The 19,846-nt window shown below is 25.8% G+C and overlaps 1 protein-coding gene across 4 annotated transcripts in view; it reads right to left on the reverse strand.

Annotated features, from left to right (window-relative positions):
• Positions 1 to 19,846, reverse strand: part of LOC107456323 (protein fantom) — a 57,677-nt gene that overhangs the window by 24,402 nt on the left and 13,429 nt on the right. For 3 of the 4 annotated variants that reach the window (XM_087168185.1, XM_087168187.1, XM_087168186.1), the window contains 12 exons: positions 17,998 to 18,070; positions 16,881 to 16,951; positions 16,499 to 16,604; positions 13,073 to 13,219; positions 11,734 to 11,807; positions 9,909 to 10,048; positions 8,316 to 8,422; positions 6,344 to 6,610; positions 3,580 to 3,777; positions 2,688 to 2,753; positions 1,223 to 1,291; positions 7 to 122 (listed from right to left, as the gene is read on the reverse strand). In XM_087168185.1, coding sequence (XP_087024311.1) covers positions 7 to 122; positions 1,223 to 1,291; positions 2,688 to 2,753; positions 3,580 to 3,777; positions 6,344 to 6,610; positions 8,316 to 8,422; positions 9,909 to 10,048; positions 11,734 to 11,807; positions 13,073 to 13,219; positions 16,499 to 16,604; positions 16,881 to 16,951; positions 17,998 to 18,070 — 1,434 coding nt within the window. The remainder of the gene's footprint in view (positions 1 to 6; positions 123 to 1,222; positions 1,292 to 2,687; positions 2,754 to 3,579; positions 3,778 to 6,343; positions 6,611 to 8,315; positions 8,423 to 9,908; positions 10,049 to 11,733; positions 11,808 to 13,072; positions 13,220 to 16,498; positions 16,605 to 16,880; positions 16,952 to 17,997; positions 18,071 to 19,846) is intronic. The other variant, XM_087168188.1, reaches the window with a different exon arrangement.

Genomic DNA, 19,846 nt, shown 5'->3' on the forward strand with positions numbered 1-19,846 from the left:
GCTTACTTTTCAGATGAAACTAAAGGAGTAGATTGAAGTTCAAATTCATAAAAACTCCATGTTAAAAATATGCTAGACGTGGGACTAAAGAAACTTCTTTTTCCCATGAGAGTAAATTTTATCTGTAAAGTTATTTTCAGAAATTGGATATAAATTTTACGAGGAAAATATAAAATAAATTAAATTGAGTCAAAATACATAATTAAAACACATATAAGGATTGATTGATTAGATGTAGAATTTAATGACACAATAGTTGGAAGTTGTTATATTATGCCAAACATAAATGTTATTTGATATAATGATATCATAAGAGTCCCAAAGAAGAGGAAAATCACTACATAGTCTTGAGGTCATGGTATTCCATACTTATTAGAAAAAGGTGAATCATCTGAAGCAAAAGAAAGACATCAAGAAAACTAGCATTAAAAAAGTTCAGAAAATTAGAGCAAATTTATATTAAGGCAAAAAATGGAGATTTATTTCTCAAAACTGAATAAAAGATTATGTGTAATACATTTGTCGCTTAATATAAAATGAAACAGAAATAATGAAAATTATAAAACTTATAACATAATACAAAAATAGAAAATACAAAAGAAAACAGTAAATATAAAAATTAAAAAAAGTTTCACAGACTTGAATAAACAAGGATATTGTGTTTAAAATAAAAATATTAGGATAACATACATAGTTTCAAAACCTTATTATGTGTTATAAAGTAAAAATAATTTAGTAATTAACTTTTTAATACCTAAAGTACATTCAGTTATATCACTTTTTATTGTTTAATTTATAGTAAATATATGTTATGAGATTATATGTATTGTTTAATGGTACAATAATTAGATTTATTTAATTAGTATTTAAAAATAATAATAATAAGTCAAATGGTACTGAAAACTGCATTTGATTAAAAAGGAATAAGGAAAAAAAAACATGGGTAGAAGGTATTACAGCTCTTTGGAGTTCTATGATCTGTGTTTACGTAGCAGATTAAATTAGAATTGAAATTAAATGCAAGTTCAATTCTAAACTAAACTAACTAAAATACAACAAATACTTCTTAGAAAGGGTGAAGATTTGGAAATGAAGAAAAGAAATGCCTGTAGCAAAAGTGTTCATTTAAATAAAAGTTTAAAAACATTTTTGTTTCAGCAGTTTCTTTTTTCCATTTGGATATTTATGCAAATAAAGCAAAATTTACAGAAAAAATATGTACCTTATCTATATGGATTTCAAATACATTTTCACCCCGACTTAACTGAATTGGACTGGGCTTTTCTCCTTCCTAAAAATATTTTAAAAAAAGAAATCAAGCTTAAAAATAATGAAAAATCAAATCAAATAAAATTTATTTTAATAATCTGACTTTTCCAGGATAAAAAATTTATTGTATATGAAATTTAAGATAAACATGTAAAACAGAAATGTAAAATTATACAGTGCAAACAATATTTTTAACCATCTAATGAAATAATTCGTTACTTTGTTAATTGACAAATTAAAATATATAAAAAAACTAAAGATATTTTTCTAGAATTTCAAATTTAAATGGTTATAGATAAAGCTACATCAATACAACACTACACATATTTAAATATATAAAGCCAAAAAGTTTCTTCAATAAAAAATTATACATTTTTCTTATCCATCTACTATACCAGCCATTAGCAAAATGTTTTTACTTAATTTTAATATAACATTTAATCTAACATTTTACAATTGTATATGAACAAATTTTGTTGCATTAAAGTTATCTTTGTCATGAAAGAATATGTCTTTAAAAGCATAATACATTCTTTAAAAGCTTAGCACAGAGCACTTACTAAGGAAAGTTTAACTTTTTCAACACATATTTTCTATTTCTTTTATTTATAACATTTTCGTATTTTAGATGGAGAAAATTTGGAATTAAAATTCAGTGATATTAATTGGTAGGTTTGATAGGCCATAGTATGCAAAAATTGTTCTTATCTTGAGAATTTTTGATTTTTAAACCCAGTTAATTTTATAACCAAGCAGTAGAATTTTTTTTTTTACAAAATAATAATAATTATAATAATTGGTGAGAATTTTATGAGCTAAAAGTTGACGAGCTTCATACTAAAAGTTGAGTCGAATGGTTAGCGATCTTTTCAGTTTTAGCTAATATTTGATATTTTAACAGTAAAAAACTTACAGAAGGATTTTTAAAAATTATAGTTGAGAGTGAAGACTCAACTGTATGTTTTTAATACATATGTACTTACATTTTATTCTGGCATAATTGAGATTTCTTACATCTATGATATACATGCAAAATTCAAATAGTGTAAAAAGTAACAATATGAAAGGTATAACAGAATAGATTAGAGACTATTATTTACATTTTTACTTGATATAGTTACCAATGTAATGTTTCTAAATATCTGAGAAATTGATTTTCATAAAGGATGACTTAACAATGTTTTAATACTGTTCGGACTCAGTTTCGTTTCTTTTCAGAACTGATGTTAACAAATATTTTAACTGATTACTAATTAATTGATTTTCATATAGAAGGAAATTGTAATATTTAATTATTTTGATATAGATTTCAGAATTATTCAACAAATAAAAATTAAAGACAAGCTCCAAAAGTTAAATTTTAAATTAGCATAAAAGCAATAGAATGAAAGAAAATAAAATACTAAAGATTCACTTACATTAGTTGGTGGCATTGAAAATGTATTAGTCCCATATGCAATATCATTTAACTGTTTCTCTAGTTTCTAAATAAAAAATTATGCAACGTAATATCAGAGTGATGTAAATGAACACAACACTTACTACCGGCTTTTCGAAAATGACTGATAATTTGAAAAATCAATTATTACTGTACTTTGTAATTATACTGTACAGTACTGTACTGTAATTATTACTTTGAAATTAACCACTTTCTGCAGGAACAATCAGAAGCAGTTAGAAAACAAAATTAATTTTCCTCATGCAAACATTTTCAGTTGGAATGGTTTAACAAAACATGCCACAACCGAAAAGATACTTTTACAGATACCAAAAAGATACCTTTTCTTTACTATAGTTTTTTTCAGTCAGCCATGTTAACTTTTAAAGGATTTCGTAACTTATCTTAAAATTTGGTGAGTACAAAATTGATTGTCAAAATAAATCCAGTATTCATGAGTAAATATTTGATTTAGTTTCAAGTACTTCCATTATAGTGACCTTATGTTGAAATGCCAATTTTTCTTGGACCACAGCAGTCGGTACTTCAAACGTCAACTGTAGTACATTTTTTAATTGACTTTTTTAAATTGTCAGCCATATTTAAATATCCAGTAAGTTAACTGCGGCAAAGAATGCAATCAGCAGACTTATTTTCAAAATATAACTGCAATAAACTACATTATTAAAAACTGTTGCAAAAATTTAAATAGAATGCAGAATTTAAATTTGCAATAAAAATGCAATAAACTACTTTATTAAAAACTGCAAAAGATTGCTGTATTAAATCCATAAATTTTTTTAATTCATTTTAAAGTGTGTTAGTCTACTATCACAGTCTCTGCCTGAATTTACGAGCAATTGATATTTTACTTGAATTCGTGTAGCTCTGATATCAAGCAAGTGAGAAAGCTCTTTAAGTTTAGACTGAAATTCTATTTCTTGCTGTTTGAGACTGTTTGTTAAAGACTGCACTTTTTCTTGTGAAACTTCAGTTAGGTTCTGTTGTGTCTGAAACATATCTTTCAAATTTTGTAATTCTTCATAAAGGGCACTATTCTTCACTTCATACTGCAAAAGAAGGACAGTATTGAGAAAAATAAAATTGAAGAAAGGACAACAATTAACCAACAAAATTAACAACTTAATTAACAAATTGATAACACAAGAAATAATAAAAATTGATGCATTAAAATTTAAGAAAGAGAGGTTATGTCTTATCATAACCTAATATAAAAATGAAAATTTTTCTTTCCTGCTGGTTCTTTTTTAATTTAACCTACTTCATTTTTTTTAATTTTTTATGTTTGTGCATGCGCACAAAACTCAAAGCAAAGAAATTTCGCACAAAACTCAAAGCAAAGAAATTGTGAATGTATTTCAAGAAAATGGGTATTAGAAAATACCTGAGCAGACAGGAAACTAATTATTAATATGAAACACTAGAGAAATATAGGGAAATTTGCATTAACTTTGTACAACAAGTCTTATTTTGAAAAATTTGAAACAACGCAAAAAAAAAAGAAAAAAAAAAGAAATCTAATGCAAAAAAGAGAGGCATAACTTGACAACTCAAGATACAAGTTAACTTTTCTGAAAAATAAACATTTGTTTTCAAGAAATAGCAAATATTAATTAGAAATCAAGCATTTATTATGACTGTAATTTTTCTATCACAATATTTGAAGGATTTGTATATAATATGTATCTTACGCTTACTTATGCAAAATACAGGGATGAGATTAGCCAAAAGGCAAAAAAGCTGAATTTCCACGATAGTAAATTTAACGCAAGCGCAACCCTTTTAAATAATACCAGACAGTTTAAGGTAATAAATAATGTGTTGACATACAATTGTGTACTAATTTATTATTATGTAAATGATTATATTGATATTTAACATTTAGTAAAAATTAAAATTACCAATTGAAAAAATAAAGCTGGAAATTATATTTTCCCTCAGTTCACATAAGAGACAATTATTACTTGAAAAACTACCTGGTTTAGCAAATTAAAACTACTGAGAATATACATTAATATTTCATTTCTTTTAATAAATACTGTTATGTAATTTATAGCAAATATATCAGTAATATTATTTTTTAAATTATATTGGAAAAAAAAAACTTTAACAATGGACCGAATCATTATGTTCATATTATAGTCTAATCTAACTGGAGCCCTCTGAAACATATCAATAACAGTGAAGTAGAAATATATAGTAACTCCTTAACATACAAAAATTGCTATTTTAGTTTGAAAAATTACATGACAATCAGCAACTGTTTAGATAATTGTTTTTTATTTGATAAGAATTTCGCATTTTATAGCATAAATAACAGCAATTATATATAAAATTTTGATGATGAGTTATATAACTCTTTTTCCCAAAAAAAAATTTAATTAAATCCCTTATTAAGTGATTGCTTTGGGTTTGCTATATTTAGTCGTTAGTCCATCTTCAAACATCTTGTGACAAATCCCATTTTTTCTTCCTTGCAAGCACAGAATTTAAGTTTTGAATATATTCCCTTCCAGTTTCTCTGATGTTGTAACACTTACATATACTAATAATCGTCGTTAGAAAAACAGTCACCTTTATAGTAACTAATTAAAAAAAAAAATTTACTTCTTACAAGAATCGCGATAGTTGATCTTAAAATTACGTGAATATGAATAACAATTATGGATTTTGAAATCACATGAATATGAAACTAGATATACGATTTTGAAAATGAGAAAATACAAACTGGGATATAGAATTTTTAAAACGCGTAAATACAAATCACGATTCATAATTTTTAGATTGCCTAAATACGAATCATGATGCATATTTTTTAGATTGATTAAATAAGAATTATGAATTTTTAGAATGCGGGAATGCGAATCCCAATGCCTTATTTTAAAATCACGTATAAATATGAAAATCAATGTTTGATATTATAAACCGCATGAGCAAATCAAGACATTGAATTTTAAACCTGCGTTATTTGAATTTTAATACAAATCGCTAAATAGGTTTTTAAAAAGGCGTAAATACGAATTACAATATCAGAGTTTTAAATCTCGTAAATAAGAATCGCAACATATAATATTCAAATCGAGTGAATAAGAATCGCAACACGCAAATATGAAAAGTTATGTTTGATATTGAAATCGTGTGAATAAGAATCGAGATATTAGCAGATTCCAGGCTTGGTACCTCTAAGAGGCTTGTCAGAAGCAGCGTCGTTTGAACTACAAAAATCGGATCTATCTGGAGGGCGGGTAAAAAAGTCGGAAAATCTTATCTGCTGTGAGTAAAAGGGGAGAAAATAGTTAAAATAAGTAAAAATGAGAAAGGATTGGTAGCTATGTAGTTTGAATTTTCTGTTTCTCTTTGAAAATCGGTGAATTTTCTGAAAAAGCGGAATACTTTTTAAAAAAAGTGAAATATTTAGAAAAATCTGAATTTTTGATAAAAAAACTGAAATTCAAGAGATAAAAGTGAAAAAAGCGGAAATCCGCTAAAAAGCAAAAAAATCTCATCCCTGAAAATATAAATTGCAGCAAAAAAGCAATAAAAAATTAATATAAAACAAACGACTGTTGAATCAATTTAATGGAATTAAAAACGAAAACAGGGAAGAAACATTACATCTGATAACTTCATTTTTAGATCTTCTATTTCTTTAGCAGCTTCTGCTAACAGCAACTGGTTTGACTCATCACTAGCATAATGTGCTGGAGAGTGCTTTGAGTTGATGTATCGTGGACTGTTAGTAGCGAGAGGTGAAGTAGGTTTGCTGGTGGTATCTTTTGTACCGTTTGAGCTACTATTTGCTTCATGTGCATAAGATGGCTTTTCCTTGCTTTGCTTAAAAAGATGAATGGCTCTTTCAAGATCATCAAAATCTATTCCTTCCTAGACATAAATAAACAAAAACATATTAAAACATTAGTTCAATATTCTTCATTGCAAACTATCAAAAAGATGTCTATTTCTCTAATATTTGATGCAAAAGTTTCTTCGATTATTTATTAGCATCATTAAAAAGAGAAAGTTAAATTGAAGGGGTTACAAAACTTTCTTTTCATCTTTGTATCCACACATCAAATAAATAAAACTGCTAAGTTTTGTTGCTCGTATATGTTTCAGCAGCAAATAGAAAAGAAAGTTTTTTTTTTACCCAGTTTTAAAGTTATTTGCATATAAGAATAATACCATAGGCTGCAGCATAATTAATTGTATAAAGATTGATAGCTGGATATTGTAAAGGTTAAATAAATTATTTCCAGAAACTTAAGTGATAAGTTAGTACTTGATTAAAAAAAAACTTCATTGCCATCAAAAATATGCAGATAACAAAGCACAATCTCCATAGTGCATGGAAATGCATTTTACCCTTATTTGCTATATATCCACATTTCTTGTTATGTTTATCCGTCTTTACTTTTAATTTCACTCGACAATTGTGGTTTTTCTTTTAAATTTAGTTTTTCATCTTGTTTTCTTCTATTTTTCATTGGCAACTTTACGTTTTATAAAACAAATCACTTTTGGTTCCTTTCATTCATTCCTGGCAAGTTTTGAGAATGGGCACTTATTTTTGAGTGCTCGAAGATTGAGTGACATTGATTTTTATTTCCATCTGCCTCTTTTTCAAGCATATGAAGTTATTTTTAATTAAGTAATATCAGAAAGGTTGTTTAAAATTTAATTATGGAACAAATATGTTACAATAACTCATCTGTACAAGGAAAACTACAAAGGTTTATCTCCATATCTTTTAAAAGTTATTAAAAAAAGAAGTTGCTTACTAATTAAAAGAAATTGTGATAAAAACAGAAAAAAAAAACATTTGAAATTAAAATCTGCAGAAATAACAAAAAATTTAAAGAAATTACAGAAAGTCAGTATTCTTTCATTAGTTCTTAGGAAAGAAGTCAATATATAAAGATAGAATAGAAATTTTTTGGAATATAAATTAAAACAATAAAACAAATAAATAAAATATCAACAATTGATAAATAGTAGTAAGTCATCAGAAATTTTAATACTTTAATTACTTTATTTCAAAATCGTTTTTTTTACAATGAAAGTTAGTTTTAGTAAAAATTAAAAAGATTTATACCGTTCTAAACAAAGCTGGAAAGGTTTCCCGAAAAATTGGAGAGAGGAAAAGTTTCAATAATTAATAATTCCTTAAGTGGGTTTTAGTAATAAATAAATATTATTTAACTATGGAAATTGCTGTTTTTCAAAATTATCATTCATTTTTGTGTAACATAGAAAGATATCCCTTTTTTAAAAGGGGGAAAATGGGGATACGTGTTTACATCCGGTAATAAATGAGGAAATAGTTTGAAATTTCCATAAACGGGCAACTTAGCCTCTGCTTGTCTTTTTAGGACTAAACCTATAAAGCCATGTTTTTAAATTTTTAAAATTGAATATTATTAACTGAATCATATGAAAAAAAATCATAAATATAACAAAAAAGAGAAGAAAATCTGTACTTATTTGATCTTTTTAAAATAAAGCTAATAAATTTATATAAAAAGATACAGACAGGTAATAAGGATACATAAAAATAACTTTGATTCAACATATTCAGACTAAGACTCACCAATTTTACAAAATCAATTTTAGATTCTAAATTTTGTATATGAGATTCCATATGTTTAACATGGTCTTGTAGCTGGTCATATGCTTCCTCTTTTGATTTGAATCTCTCTATAATGAGGAAGAAAAAAATATTTTTTCCTTTTAAAGTTAAAACAGATCTTTAAATAAATCCACAAATAAATTAAATATAATGTTAGTTAAATAAAACTCAGGTAAAATTGAATTATTAATTACAAATAAGCAATAATTTCAAATTTCATGTATTTATTTATAATACTTTTGGCTCACTGATTGGATTCCGGCAAGCAATATCATGTGGCAGTTGTTTATGCCTTAGTTCAGCATCCAATCAGGTTCAGCACATATGCATGAAGCCTCTTGACAATTTGTAATTAAATCTGATCTGATAATTATGCATGACAATAAATCAAGCTTAATAGCTGTAACATTAACATACAATGCAGATCCATGTGATTTCAGCAGTATTCTTCTTCTAGACTTGCAATAAGAGCCCAATTAAAAGGCAAAAAATGGATATTCCGGGAAGAAATAGGGATATTACTTTACTATGAAATATATTTAAATATCATTATTAAATATCATCATTAAAGTAATTACAATAACTTTCGTAACTTTAAAAAAAATAGCTACAAACTCTCAAAAAAGTATGAATTGGAATGAATGCATAGTTTAATGAAACAGGAATTAGAATCTGCTGTTGTATGCCAAACAAAAATGACATTGAACAGTCCAGATAAACTGACTCAACATCACTATAAACTAAGTCCAAAATAGAAATAAATAAACAATAGTTAAATAAGAGGGAAAAAATGATTAAACATAATTTTGGCATAAGGAATCTGTGTTTATTTAAAGACAACAAATGCAACATGAAAAAAAAAAATTAAAGGGGAAAAAAATTACTGGTTTGACAAAAAAAAAAAAAAAAAAAAAAAAAATACAAGTGGCATGTAGTATAAAAATCTGATATATAATAAACCTTTTTCTGAAAATAAATAAATCATAAAAATAAAGTAAACCACTCTCACGACAGCCATTGTTGGCCAAGGGAGTTATAAATCTTAAAACTCCATAATTTCAGTAAAGGGCATGATGGCGGAAAGGTGGTCAGAATTGAGCATAAACTGCCTTTACTTCCCCGACAAGCTGGCACCCATTTGAAGTCAAGTAGTGAAGTTTTTTCTTCTAATTTCGATAATGCGTGATAATTACTTTTTGAAATATATACACAAAAAATAGTATAAGAGGATAATTTAAAAATTGTTGAGGGACAAATTCAATTATTAATTTGTTCCTCAATTAGTAATTCAATTACTCAAAGTGCCCTTTTCTGTGAGGAACTATCATGCCCTTTTTTTATAACTAATGAAAATATGTTTCAAGTTTCCAACAAGGGTAGAAACCTTGGTCCAACAAAATGACAGCTCAATGTCTTAACCACTGCATCATACACATTCAATAATTAATATCGAACTAAAGAAAAATTTATTGCTTTAGCAACATGTCATAAGTTCATTTATATATAATCATCATTATAATATCATTACATTATTTTGTAACCAGATTTACTAACCTTTCTCTTTATTTAATTCTTCTTCAGCAATACTTTTGGCTTTTAATTGAATTTCTAACATGGATTCTAAATTGGTGATCTTTCCTTTTAATATTTCTTCAATTTGATTAAAAGATTTATTTTTTTCAATAACCAGAGCACTAGAAAAAAATATCACATTAATGACTTAGCAAAATGCTTTATAAAAACTATTTGATATCTATGCCAGAAGTAATATTTTATTTTTGAATAAATTCATAAAGTATAAAAACACCCAGCATATATTTACACCTCCTTTCATACAATATTCACACCACTCGCATCTCTTTATTCGTATTGCGTTTAAAACAACATTACTGTAACAAATGATGAAAAAACTCACTGCATACTTAAACATTCAAAAGTATTCTTATTAATACGGTTAACTTTGTGAACAAATTACTTAAAAAAATTGAGGTGAAATTATTTAAATTTATAAAAACTTTTGACATTTCATTAAATTAAAACGCAGTTAAGAGATATAAAGATAAAAATATATCTACTCATGTTTTGCCTTTAACTACTTAACACAGCCATGTTTTTTATTATATTTTATTACAATGTGGAACATTATCACCACAATATCACAAAGTGGAATGCGTGTGGTTATTGAATACTTCAAACATTGAAACTGACTTTGTAGCTAAGTAAGAATTTTTAATAATCAAATGGTATTATTAATTAAAAACATTTTCATCATAATCTCATAGAGTCATTATTAGTAAAATAAAACTTAATGAACAAACAATTTTTAAATAACTTATTTTCAAAACTATTTTTGACACTTAATCATAGCTGAGTACAGGTGAAATTCCTTGTACCAAAGTGAATAAGAAATTTTTAAAACATTAATAAACGAAGAATATTTAAAACTAATTTTAATTATCTTGAACATGTTAGAAGTAAAAATCTTTAACAAGATTTACCTTTTAAAATGTTTTTCTTTTTATTCTATTTTATTTGACCAAAGTAAATATATTGAAAATAAAAAGATCCACCATGTTTAAATAAAAAACCAGATGATGCTTTGATAGCAAAGGATGTTAATTTTTGCTTAGTTTCGTCTCGCACTTAGCTGTCGGATAAATACAGTTTTCTAATTTAGTATTGTTTTAGTTTTTCCCCCCACAAATTATGATAAAATAATTTCAAGAATGCAATTTTTCACACAGCACTTGTTTTTAAGCAACATACAATTTAAAAGCTAATCAAGATCTTTATAATTTAAACCTTGAAAGCAGGGGCTTTTCTTTTGATAGAATGTTGTGTTATACAGATCATTTCACTCAACTTTAAACTTGTCTACTAAATTAGACTGGAACAGAGCAATTTTAAAATACTTTAAAATTTTTAGATACAAATACTTAATACAAAGTAGGCACTTACGTATTTATTAAAGACAAAAAAAAATTGTATTCTACTGCAGTATACATGCATTCTGCAGCATATGCAGCTAGTGTGGTTAACCGAAAATTTTCGTTTATAGAATAACTTTATTTAGATCTTTTACTGCAATAAAATTTTTTAAAAATAAAAACGTTTAGCATTTCCCATTGTCTATACTGTACTACTATGGGATAGCAGTCTTCTGAAAAGTAATTAGTTTTCTAGCACAAAATCTATTTGTTTATCAAGCTTACATAATGTAAATATAACACTAAATTAAAAAAAGAGAATGCGACATACTATGCTTTGATATTTAAAAATCTAGGCGTTTCAAAAGCACAAAAATTTGCTAGTTTTATTTTTATTTTTCAATTAATGAACAGACTTTAAGTGCTATTATTCAAAATATTAAATAACATACTTTTGTAATAATTTATCATGTGTTTCCCGTAACACATCATTTTCCTTCAACAATGACTTGATCTTTTCTTGCAGCTAAAGTGTGTTAAAAAGCAACAAATAAAACGTTAACAGGAGAAGAAATGTAATATAATTATAATAAAAAATTACATTACTTGACATACAGGTAAGTAGTATTAAAAGAAATAAAGATGTTTGTAAAATAAAAGCTAGAAGAAGAAAGGCATAGTAAAAGGATAGATTGAAGATGTTACAATATAAAAAGTAGAAAATTAATTTATATGATTTAGCTTTCCATTTTGTTCAATTTAACTAATTTGTGGCTGTTAACTGCTACTTGTATTTGTAAAAACTGTTTGGGTTCACTAACTTTTGAGACTTTGTGATATAAAAATTTTCAGTTTGATTAACAAAAAAATAGCCAGTTTTCCACCATAGTTTTGAGTTATTATTGAAATCTGACTTGATTTAACTGGTATGGTATACTGGCTTTAATTTAATTCAAGTTTTTAATCATAAAATTAGTATTCCATTTCATGATTAAACAATTGGAACTTGAGTCAAAGTTTACATGTTACATTTTACAACAGCTATAGTGTATATATAGCAAATAAATTTTCTGTGTGGAAAATACGCTGAAAAAGAAAGCCACATTCATATTAATATCATATTCTAAAATCAGTACAAATATAACCATATTCTAAGAATTATAGTAACATAATCATTCTTTAAAATTCTAAAAGCAAAACCTAACACTGAACATTTGAAAATGAGCATTTTTATACATGGAAATAATGATAATTAATTAATAATTAAAATTTTTGTAAAGGATGCATTTTAAATATATTTTTACTGAATAGTCTTTAAAATAACATAAACAAAAATATATCTGATTCATGCTTATTGATTTTGAACAAAAAATCATGTCTGCTGAATTTTGATAATTAATAATAAAAATTATTGTAGAAGATGGACAGTAAAAATATTTTTTATTGTATTAATGTACTGTGTTTTTGTTATATCTTAATAATAACATAAAAAAGAATTAATCTACTTCATACTAGGCCATTAAAAAAATTCCTACCAAATCAATAAAAGAATAATGCTAAGATAGAGAAAAAGATGATTTACTTAAATGATATAAGTTTTATCAACATCAAGCTATTCTCAAATTAATAAGTATTGTTACAGCTCTAAGGAAAATTTAGATAAATCATTTTCAATCAATAAAATTTTGTTAGTTAAAATTATTAGTGCAACAAAATATATCTGAAAATTTATATTTTAAATTTCTTTGTTGCTTAAGTTTTAAAATACAAATAAGTAAACAAGTTAATCACCTCCATGGAAGCAGAAATATTAGCTTCAGCTTTTTGCAGTTCACTTGTAAGATTCATATTCTTTGTTTGCTCAGCTTGAAATCTCAGCTCTAAGTCCTCCAAGTCTTTGACCATATGATCATGCTTTAATGTAAAAAGCTTTAGCTTCTGAAATGGAGATTTAAAAAAAAGCTGACTTTAAAGAATTTCCCTGATTGTGAACTAAGAACATAATTTAATCATCATTTTTTTCAATTCTTCTCATTTACACTTACAAAACAATACTTGCTATTTAAGTTGAAAATTATTACATGAATAAATTAAACAAACAGCGGTTCCTAAATAGTATTCCATGGAAAGATCAGAGGAGTTCCGAGACTGAGGACAACATTATTACAGGGTTGCCACAGTAAAAAATGAACAAAAATAGTTGCTTTTAGTAGTCTCAAGCATGAAAATAGTTGCCTAAAACTATAAAATAGTTGCCTGAACAGGAGCAAAAATTTATCAAAAATAGTAGCCAAATAATTAAAATTGTAGCTTAATTGTCAAATACTATGATAAGAACTGGTTGATGTCAGAAATTTTAAATCGTGATACATCGTCCGTTACACATCGTGATTTAGCATATGTTCAGAAATTACCTATGGGAAATCAATCAAAAATAAATAAAAAGGAATAAATCTATTACAAAAGAAAATATTAATTCTAAACATATTCTACTATAATATCAATATCATTGCTTAATTTTTTCAATTAAAATAATAAAGAAGTCAAAGTAAAAGCAAACCCAAGATTTATTTCATTTTTCTTAAATTAAAAATAATTTAAGGTTTATTGGTTTAAAAATAATAATATTGTAACAAAATATTTTACATACGTGCATTAAAATTAAAAGAAAAAAAAAAACAAAAGTAGAAAACAAACCGAAGAAATGTTCACTTTCGAAAAAAAAATGTTTTTTTAAAATTATTTGTCGGAAAAAAAACCTTGCTTTTGAAACATCATTAGACCCTCTTCTATTCAATTATTTAAAATTATATAAAGTAGTATTAACTAATGGTCAAATTCTGTACTGAAGTGCAAAAATATTTTTACTTATTTATTATTGTTTTCGTTTTTGAAAATAAAATTGACTAAAGATTTATTTCTTTAAAAATGACACTGACTATCAAACAAATTATAAAACAAACAAGTATTGAAAGAATTTTAATAAAATTAAAAAAAAAATACTTTAAGTACTAATGTTAAATTATTAAAAAGAGTCCAAACTTAAACTCTTTATTTAATTTTTTAAAAAATTTTTGTTTTTTAACTAATAGCCAAATTTCTTTAAAACTTTGTTTTCAGTTTCTCAAAAATAAAAGCAAATTAAATAAAGGTAAGCTTTATTTTAATTTCTTTATAAATAAAAACAACTGAATATTTATTGGTTTAAAAATAATCAAATTATTATACTCACCTATATTAAATAAATTCGAAAAAAACTAACTTTTTATAACAAAATTAAGTACAAAATACCCCTAGTAAATTGTATCGCTTAAAATGAAAAATAATAATTGAAAAAAAAAACAATGAAGAAACTTTTTTAATTTATATTTTCTTTTCATTGATCTATTGAGTTCAGAACGAAAGTTTAAGATAACAGCGATTGTGCAGCAATCGCAAAGTAACAGTAGGTCTATGAAAAATAAGTAGAAAAATAACTTCGCTAAGAGTAAAAAAGTCTCCCAATAGTCGCCTATTCCTGAAAATAGTTGCTTTTTTTTAGCCTTTTGAGGCAAAAAAAGTAGCCATAGTCGCCTAAGGCCGAAAATAGTAGCAAATAGTTGCATTTTAGTAGCCTGTGGCAACCCTGATATTAGTTAAAAACACTGTAATAAAATTTATATCCAAATTAGTTTCTTTTAGTTATTTAATACTGATTTGAAAAAACTATTCTCAACCTTTTCTTTCACCCCCTTTAATTTAAATGAAAACCGCATTTCTGCTCATTAACTTTCAGTTTACACATATGATAAGATCAAATTATAAACTAGACTATATTCCCCTTTAAAACTAAACTCAGTGGCGCGATAGCCCCTAAAGGGCCAAGGCCTTCTGTGCCCACCCAAGTTTTCTTGACCTTGGGCTCTGGGGTGCATGAGCAGATGTTGCGGTCAGGTGGTCAGCCGAACGCGGAACCCCCAGTGTTTAGTTCCCAATCATGCTTGGTACTCATTTATCGACCCACTGAAGAGATGAAAGGCTGAGTCAACCTTGCCCGGCCCCAGGATCGAACCAGGGACTTGTGGCGTCTCCCCGGTGGCTGAGCGGTAGCGCTTAAAGGTAAACGGTAGTGAGACCTAAAGGGGTAAATTCCCCTTTAGGTCTGTAAATTCAACTGTCCAACATAAAACCCAGTTTTAATACTAGCATTGTTAAAACTACAAGATTAAAGAATTTCATTCATTCATTAAATGTTTTCAAAATAATGAGTAAAATTTTAACTAATCTAAAACTAAATAAAATAAATAATGGTCGTTAGTTGAATAATATGTTTTGCAATTGTTAATGAAATTTCTTCTAAGTTTTGCGGTTCCCCTAAAGAAGGTAGACCGTTTAGGGTTTTAAAGTCGAAAAAAAATTGGAAGCCCCTGGTCCTAAGATATAAAAACACACAAATTCACAGGATTCTTCTTTTTTGAAAAAAAAAAAAACATGAGTCTTTTAGGTATCTCTTATTCAAATGAATTCTTTTGCTAAAATTTTTTGGGCATTTAAGTTAAAATCCAGATCTTCCCTAATCTGTGATCACTCTAACATGATTAAACAAGAATATTTGCAATAAAGTTGGAAGTATGAAAAGATGTAATCAAAATTTCAAATAACTTTAAACAATGAACATAGAAATAAATAAGTGAAATAATATTTATTTATATCAGATTCCTAAAGAGAAGTTGATTCTTTTTCTAAATGAAATTAAATTAAATTTACTGAAAAAAGGGGTAACAACAAAAAAGATTTATGCAAATGTTACATAATTAAAAAAAATGTTTATGTGTAAAAAAAAAAAAAAAAAATCATGCATTTTTTAGGTGTGTCCAATTTAAATTTATTCCTTCTCTAAAATTTTTTGGTCATTATAGTTTAAATCCTACGATCTTGCCAGTTCTGCGATTATTTTAACAGGATTAAACAAGAATATTTGCAATGTGATTAGAAGTATAAAAAGCTATTATCTGAATTTAAAACAATTTTAAACAATGAATACAAAAATAAATAATTAAAATAAGTTATTCATATCAGATAATAGAAAAGTTGATTCTTCTTCAAAACAGAATACTAAAATAAAACTGTTCTTGAAATATTCATCATGGTTTAAAATAAATTTGTTGAATCAAATTAAATTTGATTCAACTAACTAAGAGGTAAAAAAAAAGGCAAATTACACAGAAAGGACATTACCTCTTCTAAGTCACCATATTGTGTTTGGATGCTTACAATTTTGGAATTTTTCTGCTGAATTTCTCGATGTAACCTAATCAGGTCTAAATTTTCTTGCACATGCTGCCTGAAAAATCAAAGAACGAATTTCACATGCTTTTTATTTTAACTTTAAATATAAATAAAAATACTTAATATAATAATTTAAAATAATACTAAAGAAATATAATAAATCAATAAAATTTTAATGTTACAAAACAAATTCTAAAAAAAAAAGAAGCAAATTCTACAAGTGCAGTTTAATTCATTGTATAATTCTTGGATTCATCTAATTATTAACAGTTGAAAAATAAATAATGCCATGAAGATTTTTTTTAAAAGAAAAGAAGGTTTATTTAATTACCTTTGTCGTTGAGTTAACTGGGATTTTAATGAATTAATTTCATCTTCAAATTCTATTTCTCGCATTCTTATCTAAAATTAAAGTAAAAATGAAAGCATAACATTACAAAAATGAAAACTGTTAAGATATAAAATACTTTCGTATACAGTTTAAGAGAGAAGACCAACTTTTCTTTGTCAAAAGTTATAATTTATTAGTTTTTCTTCAATCTAAACATTTTGATACTGTAAAAAGGATCAGATACATGCAAAATCATTGAGTTTAAAAAGTTCAGAATGAATAATCTACCAGAATATTAAACTCCTTTTGATTGTATGTCTGATATAAATTTTCAAATACTATTTACTAAAATTTGATAGGAATAATACATAGTTAGAATTTGCTATTTGATTGTCATAAATTTCTTTAAACTATTACCATATGACCCGGTTTAAAACAGAAAATTCGTGAAATATTGATGCATTATAAATAATAAGATAGAATAACTATCAATTTTTCCTGTCAAAAACTATTTTTAATATGCTATATTCAATTAATTTTGCATATTCTCTCAATGCATTTTCTTTAAAAATAAAGGTTTTCTTTTAGAAATAATACTTTCAATTATGTTCAGAAAAAAATTAAGAATAAGAAAAGTTAAAACTTATTCAAGAGTATTTTAGAAAACTCTTTACACAATGAAAACTTTTTAAGCAACAAATTTAAAGATTCCAATACATCATCTGAGTCAGATTCAAAAACATTCATAGTTACCAACTTGTTAACAGCAAAAATAGAAACACAAAGCACAACCAATATTTTGAGCTAACACTATGTAAATTCAACACATCGCATGACATTTATTTAACCATAGCAAAATAATCAATACATTCTTGGCAAAATTTAAAGTATTCGATAAAAAGGAGTAATCACAGTTGATAAAAACTAAATTAAGAACCAATAATGAAAACTTTGGTATTCAATTAAAAAAATCTAGCTTTATACATTTAGACAATGTTACAGAAAGTGCTGATTTAATTTTAAAAAAAATAGAGGTAAATAACTGCTGATAGCAAGCTTCAGCCAAATTCATTTTATTAGTTAAAACTGTTTGTAATGTGCACACATAAAGAATTACCTTTTGCTTGAGAATGTCATTTTCTTGTTCATACATTTCAATTTCTGATTTTTGACTAGACATCAACATTTTTCTAAAAATAAACAAAGAAAAAATTATTTGTAACATTTTGTTTTCATTTTTAAAAGTGTAATTCTATCTATTTTGTTTAAAAATCTACTTAGATTGCTATTTAATTTTAAATAATTAAAAAAATACATGCTATCAAAGACAAATTCTGATTACACATTAATAATAACAAAAAGGAACATTTGAGTAAGACAACATAAGATTATTAATCTAAAATTCTTTACAATATTTTGGTAAATTACTTTTAAATTATATCAAAATATAATGTCATTTAATTTAGCACCAGCAAAAGTTTTTAGTAGTCAATGAAAAATTAAAGGCAGCATTATTTAGTAAACTAATTTCAAGTGCTTTATTAGAATTAGTTAACATTTTACTCACAAAAATTAAAAAATAGCTGTTTTTTATGATTATCAGATAATTTAGCAGATTATTACCGAATCATTAATTATGGAAATGTTTATTGCACATGTAATTTGTATTTATTTTGTCAATAAGCATATTTTTATTTTTTAACCTTATTGCAAATCCAGGTATAACATGCTCTACTAATATATCAGTAATTAATTGCATTGATCTAATTTTATTACTTTCAATACAGAATATTTAAAGAAATTAAAAACTGTTAATTATTTGAGTAGAATTATATTAATTTAAATACTATCATAATACATAATTCATGTGATCAATTACGAGTAATTTGCTTCTGGTGTTTTAATTTAACCATTTTTAAATATCTCATTTTCACAATACATTGATTAATAATATTTTTTAAAATATTTGTTACTATCACTTATTAGAACACTTAAATTTATTTTGAATGATTGATATTTACTTGGCTTAATTTTTAATTTTCTTTACTTGTTGATTGTTGAACTACATTATCATTTTCACAATGTTATTTCTATTGTTTTTTTTTTCGTAAACGGTAAAACTTTCAAGCTTGTTTTTCTTGGCTTTCACTCATACTTAAAACTCCTTTCATATGGGAACGTCCATATGCTTCACATATGCTTGTACAAATTCATTGCATACGGAATTCCTTCCATTAACCTGTTAAACCTGCTGTCATTAGGCTGCTAAAACCTCAAATGCCATTCCGTGAACTTCAAGTAACTAGTTCTTGTATCAGCATAATTCATTGGTTCTAGAACATTCGATTTGTAGTTTATGTCTTGTAGACTTTGAGCCCCTTTTTGGCCACTTCCTCTCCATTTCATGCATGCCAAGTTTAGCTAGTTAAACTTTTTTACCCAAATCTTATTGGACACACATACACTTCCATGTCAACCAGTATTTCAGTTATATCAATTTTGTGCCAACTTAAATAGGAAGTTTTCTCGCCAAACCTATTTTTTTCAACTCCCTTGTTTTTTCATTTTTTTTGAAACACAGTCGTAGAAGTTGTTTGTGTGTGCCTGTATGACAACACAATGTTTTTTGAAAACAATTTTTAATGAGTTTGTGATGATTGCAAGGTTTACATGCAAATTCTGGAGATTTTTATAAACAAACTGTTTTGTAATCTTTTCAGCAAATAAATAATCTTTTTAGAATTAATTTTTAGTAATTTATTTTTGACTTCAGCATATAAGTGAGGATTGAGGATATTCACTAAAGTGAGGATTGAACAAAATATTTTTTTTAGATGTAGCAATTGAAATGAAAAGAAACAAGAACTAAAAAGAAACAAATATTGAACCATCTGAATAAAAAAAAAATTACATGAATGACATTTGTAGAATGAATTCTTATGAAGAATATGAATATAGTGTCTACT

Source organism: Parasteatoda tepidariorum, chromosome 7, assembly GCF_982258835.1.
Source record: "Parasteatoda tepidariorum strain Cologne lab strain chromosome 7, Ptep-v5.0, whole genome shotgun sequence".
In the NCBI taxonomy this organism is placed as follows: Eukaryota; Metazoa; Arthropoda; class Arachnida; order Araneae; family Theridiidae; genus Parasteatoda; species Parasteatoda tepidariorum.